Source organism: Alnus glutinosa, chromosome 3 (assembly GCF_958979055.1).
Source record: "Alnus glutinosa chromosome 3, dhAlnGlut1.1, whole genome shotgun sequence".
Classification (NCBI taxonomy): Eukaryota; Viridiplantae; Streptophyta; class Magnoliopsida; order Fagales; family Betulaceae; genus Alnus; species Alnus glutinosa.
Window position 1 is genome coordinate 29,305,539 of NC_084888.1, and position 13,322 is coordinate 29,318,860.

At 37.2% G+C, this 13,322-nt stretch overlaps 1 protein-coding gene across 1 annotated transcript; it reads left to right on the plus strand.

Annotated features, from left to right (window-relative positions):
- Window positions 1-7,662: 7,662 nt before the first annotated feature.
- On the plus strand, window positions 7,663-9,093 carry LOC133863321 (uncharacterized). Its single transcript, XM_062299268.1, has 3 exons — window positions 7,663-7,989; window positions 8,122-8,434; window positions 8,558-9,093. The coding sequence occupies exons 1-3, from the start codon at window positions 7,663-7,665 to the stop codon at window positions 9,091-9,093; spliced, it is 1,176 nt and encodes a 391-aa protein (XP_062155252.1).
- Window positions 9,094-13,322: the final 4,229 nt, after the last annotated feature.

Consider the following 13,322-nt stretch of genomic DNA (forward strand, 5'->3'; position numbering starts at 1 on the left):
TATGGGTAACACCGAATCCTAGGGCATTACAACTTCATGTCTATGACAATCCATCTACCTACTCGCATGACACTGTATTACTTATACCGAACAATAAAATACCATTGTACATCCAAGTTCAATGTTCTTAGATCATCCAACTAGATGATAGCAGTATACATAAGTTCTTTGCCATTAAAACTCTTAGGCATACTAATACGTCTAGCATAAAAACTACAATATTCTATATTATGAAAACATCACACAATTTAAACAATGATATGCATGTTCATGATTGTCTTTCCATTCATTGTGAGGCTTACCCTCTCTTTCATCATTATAAGGCTTACCCTCTCTCTCATTATTATGTTCATGCTTTATACTTTACAATTCAAACTTTATACTCCTATTCTTTGCAAATCATGCTTTATTCAAATACAATAAACCAATCAACATGTAATTTTATCATTCTACTTTGCATAATTTAAATCCCAACCACAACACATTCAAACACTTTAAATCAATTCAACACCTTTCATTCATGCACTTGGGTCTACGTTTCTACCGATCGTTTTGAAGTAAATAGTTAAATTTATATTTTGGGATTTTTAGTTAAATCTAGCAAAATATGAGTTTGATCTAGTGTTTCTTTAGGTATTGCGCTACTTGGAGCTTGCTTGTGGTTTCCCAAACTTCATATATTATTTGGGTGAATTTTGGTAAGTTCCCTAAACCCTAACTTTTGGGTTATATGTTTTAATTGAGATTTCTTGAGCCTAACCCTAAGTAAACCTTATGGGTTAGTGTTATTAGTGTTTAAATATCAATATTATGTTATGGGTTAGTAAAATAAATTATGGGTTTAACTTTGAAAACTCTAATTTGATGGGTTAAATTAAATTGAGAGTTTTTAAGTGTTTAAAACCTAGATTGTTAATTTGTGAATTAATTGTGGTTATAGTGATAATTAATCCCAAATTAGCTATGAGTTTTGTAAAAAAATAAATATTTATGGGTTATGTTCTAATGTTAGTAAAAAATAAATCATTAAGGCTATTTACTTTAAATAGTATTTGTGAAGTTAACCCTAAGATTTTCTTATGGATTAATGTTATTTTAAATGTGTTAATGATTTAAGTTAATAAGTTAGTAATTATTGTAAAAGATTAGTGAATATAATTTTAGGGTTAATGTTAATATAAAAGTGTTAGTGAAAATTAATTGTAGGTTAATAATTAATATTATGAGTAAATAGTTAAATACTGATTTTAATATCTAACCCTTAATAAATACTTTGGGTTAGTATTGTTTGAGTTTTAGTTAGTATTTAGGATTTATGGGTAGACGTTTAGAACCCTTAAAAATATTATGGGTTTTCCAACGGTTTAGCCTTGAGCGATTCATGTGCTAATTAGGGTGTTAAATTATTTAGAGTACTAAATGGTGCAATGTGTTATTCCACAGTGATACATTGCAAGGTGGTATCTAGAAGACCTAGTGCTTAAATCCGCGCAGCCAAGGTTAATATTTGAAAAACTGAAATGACTTCTAAAAATAAAGTGTGTACATAAGTGTCAACAAAAATTAAAGCACAGCTGAAAGTAAATGACACACAGATTTTTGTTGACGAAGTAGAAACTCAATTAAGAGAAAAACCACTCCGGGGCAGCCAAACCCAGGAATTCCACTATTCAGAAAACAAAGCTAGATACAAGACAGTAACACTCACATGTACCGATGCAGTGGTTGTACCTTGATCTCTGACGTGTAACCCAACACAAATGCTTCCCAACCAGGTTCTCCTACCTGAAGGGGTCTTCAATGGAACTCCTTACCTTAGAGCCGACCTCTAAGATAGACTTTGGTTTATAGCACAACACACTTGTAAAACGGCTTCAGAGGGATTGATGACTTCTCTGAGCTCTAATGGAATTCACACCGAATTCTTGCAGTTCTCAGTGCCTAGGAGCCTCTATTTATAGGCTGGGGGCTCAAATAAGTGTCAGGCAAAATATACCTAGGCACCGTCCGGACGGTGGACATGGGCCGTTCGGACGGACAACTGTGCGACAAGATTTTTTGAAAATTTCGCAGAGAAATCTTTCCTTTTTAAGGACATCTTCTAGACGGGATGGCACATCGTCCAGACGGGATGGCACATCGTCCAGACGGTCGCAAGTCCGCTGCAAGTAATTTTCTTAGAAGGCTCTCGAGCGTCCGGACCATGGGGGATGAGCGTTCGGACGACTATTCTTCAACACGCAATTTCCATATCGGTAATGCGCGCGTCCGAACCATGATAGGCAGTCGTCCGGACGGTTGAAGTCGAATCGGCAATTTCCTTTTTTTGGTGCACGCGCGTTCGGACCACAGCTGTCAGACGTCTGGACGGTCATATTTGAATTGCGATTCTTGCCTTACGGAGACGCGCGTCAGGACTAGATACCACATCGTCCGGACGGTTGATTGATCTTCCCTTTCTTGGAACTTGGAAAGAAATCAGAAACTGATCGAGTACTGGGAGGCGTCCGGACATGCTGCTGAAACGTTCGGACGGATGCAAGCTGGCACAGAAACTTCTCGATACAGTATGGGGTCCGGACGGAATGAACACTTCGTCTGGACGAATGATGCTGGTCTGTCTATTGTCCGGACGGGATGACACGTCGTCCGAACGGATGGAACAGTGGACAGATGGGCGTTCGGAAGGGATGGCTCGATCGTCCGGATGGCTGACAAGGAACTTGAAATTCTTCTGACTTGCAGGCAGAAACGACTGACATCACTCTGAAAGTGGAATCCCTGTTTACAGCATCTTTACACTTAAGTGATTTTGTCCAAACACAGAATGAGGCCAAAATACTAACAGTATTCTACTCACTTAGAAAATGTACTTTTATGTATTTAATAAATTTGTAAATGATATATTATTTTATTACCGAACCGACAATATGTTGACAATATGTTTTGGATGTGTTAAGTAGTTTCAATTATGTTGAAATATCAATGATGTTTATGAGAAATGATGTGTGACTGGAAAGTGTGATTTGAATTGATTTGAAGAGTCTGATTGCTTGCTGTTGTTGGGATTTAAATTATGCAAATGTTGATTGATGAATTGATGAGTTAAACTGTTTATGGATTTACATTGAAAGCATGAGTTAAAAGGCATGTTCATGAAATTAGAAAGTATATGTATATTGTTTTAGGGCATGAGGCATAAGCATATGAACACTAAACGTGCATCGAAGTGAGGTTTATAACCCACGAGAAACTATACTTGGAGTTAGTCCCATGAGTTCTTGGATTAATTTCCATGAGGTACTTGGGTTAAATCCCATGAAGCTTGGATTAATTTTCATGAGGTACTTGGGATTTAGGGTTAAATCCCATGAGGCTTGGATTAATTTCCATGAGGTAATTGGGTTAAATCCCATGATTTCTTGGGGTAACTCCCATGAGGAAACTTGCATAAGCATGTATAACATTGTTGTCATGAGTGTGATGTTTTTATGCTATGAGTAGTTTTGCTAGACGTATTAGTATGCATATGAGTTTTAATGGAAAAGAGCATATGTATATTTCTATTGTCTGGTTGCATGTGTTCAAAAAGCATTGAACTTGAATGTACAAGGATGTTCATGTTACCCAAATATGAGTAATGGCATGTCTATGAGTAAGTAGGTTGACTGTCATTGTTCTTTAGTAAATACGTGCTTGCATATTAGAGTTCTACTCTAGTGCTCACATGATCAACTGACGTTCAAGGCACAAAGCCGAAATACGATTAGAGATGATGATGTTGCTCTTATTTTGGAGAGATAATATCTTAGTATGGAAGAGTAAGATGCCATGTTTTCTTGCTTAAGAATTATGTATAGTTGTGAATCCTATAATGGGGTGATCGCGTGCACATACGTCTAAGCCACCGGTCAAAAGTACTATATAGTAGATGAGTTTATATGTAGAACCTTCCAAGGTGGGATGATTGAAACTTCTATATATGTTTACAACTACATAATATGCTTTAAATGTTTCCTATTAGTTGGTGTGTGCTGTATCAGCTATGAGAGTTTTTCAAACAAAAGTTTATAAAATTGGTAGCTATTATAGTGTACGCAAGACTAGAAAGGAAAGTCGGTTCTTTGCGAAAACACAATGAATAGTATACCTCTGAGGTCTTAGTGTGTTTATTTATGCTAAGATGGTGGGCTCATAATTTCACCTGTGCGGATGCGGCAACCCCCGCAACTATGCAAACATTGATGCTTTGGTTGCAGGTTCTGCGGATATAGATATTAACTCGTGCACCTAGTGCAAGAGATGTTATGATTGGAGCACATCACGTCAGTCATAAGTTACGGACTCATGGGTAGTCCGCATTTTGGGTGTTTTATTTATGGCTTGTGTCCTACATGGCATATGTATTTATTGAGCCAGTATTTTAGTATGTAATTAGTGTAATATGTTTTATAAGCCTTAAATAGATAGACTTGTAAATGTCTCTTATTGTAATTATCTGTTAGGTATTAGATGTATTTCCGCTTATGATATGTGTTTCGCTCCACATTGATTATTATATTCTGCTGTTAGATGTAGCTCTAATTATCATGTGCATGTTATGGGGTATGTGCCATATGTTGGCTAAGCGACTTGTAGTCATGCCATTGTGAAGATCCATTTATATGTTTCTTGTCACAGGCAAGGAGTACAACTTTGCTGAATCCCATTATCCTGCTGGCACAACCACATACAGGGAAAAGAAAACATGAACTTTTAGAGCCGAACCCCACTGCCCGGGGCGTCAAGGTAAAGAAAATGAATCTTGAGGGCAAAGGTTCTAGCTGTCATGGCAGCCAACTAAGAAGGTGGATGTCTCCCTTGATAAGTGAAGTTCATTTTGTGAAAGCAGTCCAGTGCTTGATGTTTAGATTTGCCACAAATTTGACAAGGAGCACTGCCATTATGATTCGAGTTATTAGAGTCACCACTGAAGGAGTTTTTGCAAAAATGATTACCAATTATGCGCTTTTAATTAGTTTGGTAGTTGTTCCTTTGGTATCCTCCTGATTTACCTTTTTGATAGTTGAAGTTGGAGGATTTTGGCTTCTAGGTGTGCCCGATTCAATTGAAGAGTGCTACTGCTGTTGATGATTCCTAAAGAGGATCTCGTGATTGCGTAATTCTGCTTGAAAGTCTTTAAAGGATATGGTGGAATCATGAGTAGCAAAATTGAATGTGGCGATAAAAGCTATGTAGGAAGAATTAAGTCCTCCAAGTATGTAGGAGATGAGATCATCATCTTCTACAGGTTTTCTTGTTGCAGTGAGTAAATCAGACCAGGATTTGGCTTGGGCTAGAAATTCAAATCATGATTTGGATCCCTCATTAAAGGACTGCAACTGTTGCTTTAGATATGCTATTCTGGATTTCGACTTTGAGGCAAAACGAGTAGCTAAAGTGGTCCAGACCTATCTGGCAGTGGTCAGTCCATAGATTGATGACAACACTGTCGGATAAAGTGGAGTTAAATCAGCTCAGAAGGCATTGGTCCTTCTTTTGCCAAAGAGAGTAATCTGGATTTACCATTGTAGTGGGTTTACCAGTGTCATCAACCACATATTGGGAAGGGCATGGCTCACTACCATCAACAAGGCCCATAAGCTCGTGAGCTTTTAAGAATGGCATGAAATGAGACACTTAATTTAGATAATTGGGGCCTTCAAGTTTAGTAGAGATATTTTGAGTAATGCTGGGCAAGGTAAAGTTGTTGGTGACTGGTGTGGAGGAGGTAGAGGATGAAATTGCCATCAGGGGCGAAGCCAGGGGGGTCGAGGGGGGGCACATGCCCCCCTCGACCCTCAAATTTTTCCCTTACCCTGTGCAGATTTTTTTTTTTCCAAACTTTTGTTGCCCACCCTCAATCACTCACCAAGGGCATCTACATTAGATGAGCAAAGTATTTCTAAAACTAGGAGGATTAAGATTCATCTTTCAAGCTTTTACCATTTCATAATTTTAAGTTTGAAACTTTTAGGTTAACTAGCTTGACTCTTCCAAGAAGGAAGATGGACAAGACGCTCCGTTTCATTTTTTAACAAAACGTGTTGGCATAAATAGGCATGTTGCAATTGTCTTGGTGTATTGGGAACGGTTGCTTTTTAACCTTTAAAAGTGACGTCGTATTGTGATTAAAAGCTAGGTTTAGTTTAGTTTAGTTTTCTCTCTCTCTCTCTCTCTAGTGAACATGCATTTAGCCATCATGACGACTCACACATCAACAAATGACAAAAAGTAATTTTTTTTAGGTGTACGGTAAAAAGAAAAGTAAAAAGTTTACTTTTTTTGTTTTTGTTTTTTTTCCGATTTCTCTTCATTGAATAGTTTTAGGTATGTAGTCAAATTTATGTATTGATTTGTCTTTAATTTTATTATTAAATAAAAAAAATCATGTAAGTATAATTACAGTTACTTGAGGTTATGTAGAACAACAATGATTTTATTGAGCTCCCATTAATTTTTAAGGAGATCATGTTAAGGTTAAATTTAACAAATATGAAAACTCGTGGAGGATAAGCGTAACAAAATAAAATTTAAATTACACTTTAAACAACAAATAAGTTCTTTTGAATTGTTTATTTGTTTCGTTAGTTATGTTTTTTAATATTTGTAATCAATTTGTGTTCAACTTAAGTTTTTAATCTTGCCCCTTGTGACCTAAAATCCTGGCTCCGCCACTGCTTGCCATGGATACTGCTTTAGAATCGGAGTTATCCTAAGAAGCTTTGATACCATAAAAGAAATTGAATACAATAAGGATATTGATCAAAGGAATACCTTTTGCATTCGATGATGATTCTATTGTGATACATGAGGCTATATATATACAATCTGTACACGAGGTCTGATGCTTTGTATGTTACAGAATTTATGGGACAAAATTATTGCGATTGGCGGTTACACATAATTCTTATAACTCCTTATACGTTGAGATCATTACACACGGCTGATATTATTGCTTGCTTGATGACTCCTTAATGAATCCTTGACTGTTACGTCTGTAACATCTTTGATTACTGCATCTGTGAAGGATAACGACACAGCTATATCATGAGTTCTGACAATGTCGAGTCCAAGCAAATTAAATTAAGCCCTTTCAAACACACCAAACGGCCATGGGCTTTATGGGTGATCTAGAGCTTTAAGAGTACCTGGCCAAATATTCTTTATAAAACTGTCATAAATTGTTGGAAACTCAACAAATCCAAAACGTAAGAAGGATATTTAATAAAGAAGCTAGTTAAGAGATTTTTTAATAAAGGCATTTAGTTTATTGATGTCTTAAGTTCTCTTCAACTGAAGTCTTAAATTAGAAGAGTTATTGGTGTTAAGTTATTGTAATAAAGAAGAAGTAAAAAAAAGCTTTAGTCGTTTGTGTTTTGTATGCCTATATATATGGGCTTTGTAAGGTGTTTTGAAATATAAGAAAAAGTGAAGAATATTTCCTCTACTCTTATCTCTTTTCTCTACTCTTCTCTAAGTCTTATTTTGTCTTCTAGTAATAAAAGAGAGGAAGAGTGAAAGAGAGATAGAAAGGTAACTAGTTAGTCAACTAGTTTGTCTTTCAAATTGGTATCAGAGCCCTGTACGTTCCGCCAATTCCCATTTTCATCCATTCTAGAAATGGGTTCCAACGTGGTCCAGCAACAAATCCCTAGATTATCAAAAGATAACTATGGGTCGTGGTCTATCCAAATGAGAGCCTTGTTTGGGTTTCAAGATTTGTGGGAAGTCATAACTGATGGATTTACGGAACCCACCGAGGAGGAAGAAGCTGAATACACAGCTAATGAGAAGAAGGCTCTTAAGGAGCAGAGGAAAAAGGATAAAAATGTCTTGTTTTTACTCTATCAAGGGTTGGACGAGCCTACCTTCGAGAAAGTTGCTGAAGCAACGACAAGTAAACAAGCATGGGAGATTCTAGCTTCCATCTTCAAAGGAGATGAACGGGTGAGACAGGTCCATCTCCAAACATTATAAGGCGAATTCGAGGCTCTTCATATGAAGGATGGAGAATCGGTGTCCGATTATTTTTCACGATTGTTGGTAATTGTGAATGGTTTAAAAAGAAACAATGAAAAGCTCGATGGCATCCGAGCCGTAGAAAAGGTACTTCGATCCATTTCCTCTAAATTTGAGCATGTAGTTGTAGCTATCGAAGAGTCTAAGGACTTGGAGAATCTTACAATTGAGGAGTTGTTGGGTTCATTACAAGTACATGAGCAAAGGATGCAGAAGAATGCTAATTCTGGTGTATTAGAACAAGCACTAGAGTCAAAATTGACTCTAAATGATCAAGGCAAATTTAGCTCCAACCGTGGTCGTGGTAGAGGCTGGGGGCGTGGTATTTCTCAACAGCCACGTCAAAGTCAGCAGGAGACTCAAAGCTTCAAAGGTCGGGGACGAGGAGGCTACTGAGGAAGAGGAAGATCCACATATGGACGTGGAAACTCCAAGAATATCCAATGCTACAACTGCAAGAAGTTTGGACACTATGCCTCGGATTGTTGGCACAAAGATAATGAACAAGCCAATGTTGCAGAAGCAATAAATGAGGTTCGTAGTGATTCTATTTTACTTCTCGCTCATGATGATTCAAATTTAATAGATGAGGTTTGGTACCTCGATTCTGGCGCAAGTAATCACATGTGTGGGAAGAAAGATCTTTTCATAGAACTCACAGAAGGAGTTCACGGAAATGTGAACTTGAGGGACTCCTCCAAACTATCAGTTGAAGGCAAAGGGAAGATAAAAATTTGTCAAAATGATGGTAAGAAAGGGTACATTTCTGATGTATATTATGTGCCTAATATGAAAAGCAATATTCTTAGCATTGGGCAGCTGCTCGAGAAGGGGTACACCATACATATGGAGAACTACACTCTCATTTTGAGAGATACACATGGAGGTAGTGTGGCTCATGTTCCAATGGCTAATAACCGCATGTTCCCGTTACATCTTAACAAAAATCTGAGAAGTGCTTCTATGGACTCAAGGAAAGTGAGTCATGGAAGTGGCATCTTCGGTTTGGTCATCTACATTTCAGCGGCCTAAAGCTACTATCTGCATTTGGCATGGTGCATGGATTACTAATGATAAAGCCATCGAGTAATGTTTGTGAAGAATGCATACTTGGCAACAGGCACGACTTCCTTTTCCTAGTGGCAAATCTTGGAGAGCATCGTCACCATTGCAGTTGGTTCATACTGACATATGTGGACCAATAGAGCCCATGTCATTAGGAGGTAATAGATACTTTATTACCTTTATTGATGACTTTAGCAAAAAACTTTGGGTTTATTTTCTTAATGAAAAGTCAGCTGCCTTTACTGTATTCAACAACTTTAAAGCCCTTGTTGAAAATCAAAGTGGTCACAAGCTTGTAACTCTCCGCTCAGACCGAGGTGGTGAATACACCTCAAAAGAATTTGACAAGTATTGCAAGGAACAAGGAATAAAGCATCAGTTTAATACTGCTTACACACCACAGCAAAACGGGATTGCAGAAAGGAAGAATCGTACCATTCTCAATATGACTAGAACCATGCTCAAGGAGAAAGGACTGCCAAAACAATTCTGGGCAGAAGCTGTGGCATGCTCAACTTATCTACTCAATCGATGTCCTACCAAAAGTGTCAAGAATATGACACCTCAAGAGGCGTGGAGCAGTTACAAGCCAAGTGTTGCACACCTTAGAATCTTTGGGTGTCTTGCATATTCTTAAGTTCCTGAATCCAAGAGGAAGAAGCTTGATGATCGTGGTGAGAAATGTATATTCCTCGGATATAGCAAAGAGTCGAAGGCGTACAAGCTCTACAACCCACTAACAGAAAAAATAGTGGTTAGTAGAGACGTTATCTTTGATGAAGAAAGTGTGTGGAATTGGAGCGATGAAGACAAGGCCAAAGAACAAGTGTTGGAGGAGCCTGAAGAGCTCTCAACAGAAGCTCTACCAAGTACCCCACCATCTTCTCAGCCTACCACACCATCCATAGCACATAGAGACTCTACACCTTTTATGGGAGGTAGCAGCAGCAGATCCTCCACAAATCAAAGTAAGATGAGAAGTCTTAGGGAAATCTATGAGCAAACTGAAGAAGGAGAGACTAATCTTTTCTGCCTATATACTGATCATGAGCCTCTTACCTTTCAAGAAGCTGTTGAAGAAGATTGTTGGAGATCTGCAATGGAGGAGGAGATACATGCTATTCAAAAGAATGACACTTGGGAGTTGACAACACTCCCATTAAACCAAAAGGCTATTGGTGTCAAGTGGGTATACAAGATCAAACGCACTGCAGAAGGTGAAGTTTCTCGATACAAGGCAAGACTAGTAGCTAAAGGCTACAAACAAAAGTATGGCATCAACTATGAAGAGGTCTTTGCACCAGTTGCGAGACTTAACATAGTGAGACTGTTGATCGCACTTGCCGCTCATCATAATTGGAAGATATACCAACTCGATGTCAAGTCAGCTTTTCTTAATGGCATCCTTGAAGAAGAAGTATACGTACAACAACCGGAAGGCTTCATAATGGAAGGAGAAGAAAGCAAGGTGTATCACCTTAAAAAGGCGTTATATGGCTTAAAGCAGGCACCAAGAGCTTGGAATGCACGCATCAATGGTTACCTTCATCAGAATGGCTTCACCAAATGTCCATTTGAGCATGCTGTTTATATGAAGAAAAACCATCGAGGTGAATTTCTAATTATTTGCTTATATGTTGACGATTTGTTATACACTGGAAATAGTAGTGAAATGTTCAAGGAATTGAAGCAATCAATGTTTAGGGAGTTTGAGATGACGGACAACGGGTTGATGTCCTACTTCCTTGGCATTGAAGTGAAGCAACAATATGATGGAATTTTCATATCTCAAAAGAAGTACATGAAGGAGATATTAGAAAAATTCAAGATGGAAAGCTGTAACTTTGTGAGTACTCCAGTTGAAACAAGCATAAAGTTGTCAAAAGAAGGAGATGATCGAGTTATTGAACCAACTCTTTACAAGAGTTTGGTTGGAAGTCTGAGATGCTTGACGATCACAAGACCAGATATTGTCTATGGAGTTGGACTTGTGAGTCGATACATGGAGAAACCAATGCAGACTCATTGGTTAGCTGCAAAAAGGATTCTAAGGTACATCAAAGGTACTATGAATCTTGGTTTATTCTATGCGTATGGTGATGAAGCAAAATTAGTTGGTTGCTCAAACAGTGATTGGGGATGTGACCAAGATGAGAGGAAAAGTACTACTGGATATGTGTTCTATTTTAGTTCTACAGCATTTTCTTGGACATCCAAGAAACAAGCAATTGTAGCCTTGTCTACCTGTGAAGCGGAGTATGTGGCGGCTTCATCTACTGTTTGTGAAGCTATATGGCTAAGGAATTTCTTGAAGGAACTAGAACATCCACAAGAAGAACCAACTGTGATTTATGTGGATAACCAATCAGTAATAAAGCTAGCTAAGAATCCAGTACAGCATGGGAGGAGCAAACATATTGACACTAGGTTCCACTTTCTTAGAGATCATGTGAAGCGGAAGATAATAGAGCTCCAATATTGCCACACCACTGAACAAGTAGCAGATATATTTACTAAGCCATTATCAAGTGCAATTTTCATGAGGCTAAGAGATATGCTTGGCATGAGGACAGTTTTGGTTTGAGGGGGAGTGTTGGAAACTCAACAAATCCAAAACGTAAGAAGGATATTTAATAAAGAAGCTAGTTAAGAGATTTTTTAATAAAGGCATTTAGTTTATTGATGTCTTAAGTTCTCTTCAATTAAAGTCTTAAATTAGAAGAGTTATTGGTGTTAAGTTATTGTAATAAAGAAAAAGTAAAAAAAAGCTTTAGTCGTTTGTGTTTTGTATGCCTATATATATGGGCTTTGTAAGGTGTTTTGAAATATAAGAAAAAGTGAAAAATATTTCCCCTACTCTTATCTCTTTTCTCTACTCTTCTATAAGTCTTATTTTGTCTTCTAGTAATAAACGAGAGAAAGAGTGAAAGAGAGATAGAAAGGTGACTAGTTAGTAAACTAGTTTGTCTTTCATAAATCTCACTTAGTCGAAATGATAATAAAGTAATTTCTAGTGGATATATCATATTTCCCAATCCATGTTCCCATCGGCCATCAAAGACACAACAGCTACTTGGAAGAATGTCAACTTCTTTACAAACTCAGACTATATTAATTATATGACAACATTGAATTTAAACTATGTTGTTTGTTGAGAATTTACACCTTAAAAATTAAATGGAATCTTCCAGCTGCTCCTATTTCAGCCTAAAATTATCATAAGATTCCAGCTTGCTCTCTCTCTCTCTCTCTCTCTCTCTCTCCAAATTAAGTAGGAAACTGAAGAAAGTTAAGTTCAACCATGTTTCCAATTTTCAACTTTAAGCCGCTACGTACGTACCCTCCAAGGTTTACCAAGTCTAAGTCAATGAAATGGCCAATTTTCAATTTTGTTTGTTTGTTTTGTTTTTGCTATGTTTTTCAGGATAGGTGTCTGCCATTCAAGTTTGGGGGAGCGTTCTTCTACGGTACACGCAACTTGCATTGCCCCATTCGTTATTGTATTTCTAGTCACATTGGGGACAATGTATCATTTTAATTTGGGGGTGGAGTAGACATTTCTGTCTATTTCTCTATCATTTTTGTTGTTTTTATTGCTTTTGAAAAAGTTTTTTTCGCTTTTGAAAAAAAAAAATATATATTTTAGTGTGGGCGTACTGCGCTATCCACACCAATTTATCCTACTCATTTAACAAGGAAATGGCGTGTGTTTTTCTTTCTTTTTTTAAAAACTAAAAAAAATAAAAAAATACACTCGCTTTGTTAGGGCTGTACGAGCGGTTGCGTTTAGCGATTATTGGCTATAACAGCTAACCGCAATCACCTAAGGTGATTATTGAATTTTAACAACTGCTCCGCTTAGGCGATTAGTGGTTATTTTATAACCGGCAGTTAGCGATTATTAAATCCTATAACCAATGGTTGATAACCGCTTTTTATATGTTGACTTTTGGACCGGTTTTTGGGCTTTATTAATTTTTTAAAAAAAAAATAAAAAATAAAGGCGTATCAAATAAGTAATCGAAAGAATTATTTTCGTATCCATTGATAAAGGTACTGTAATCCCCCATTCCCAGCAAAAATTAAACAATATATACCCAAAAAAGTGTAAAGAATTATATATCCATATACATAAATGAACTTGAAAAAAGAAAACGATATAGGTTGCATAACAAGCTTACCAATTCAAATACACA

Excerpts from the sequence above, each read along its gene's own strand:
- LOC133863321 (XM_062299268.1), top strand. The coding sequence starts at position 7,663 with ATGGGTTCCAACGTGGTCCAGCAACAAATCCCTAGATTATCAAAAGAT. Across the intron at positions 7,990-8,121 it reads TCTTCAAAGGAGATGAACGG|CTCGATGGCATCCGAGCCGT; the intron begins GTGAGACAGGTC and ends AACAATGAAAAG. Across the intron at positions 8,435-8,557 it reads GGAGACTCAAAGCTTCAAAG|ATAATGAACAAGCCAATGTT; the intron begins GTCGGGGACGAG and ends GTTGGCACAAAG.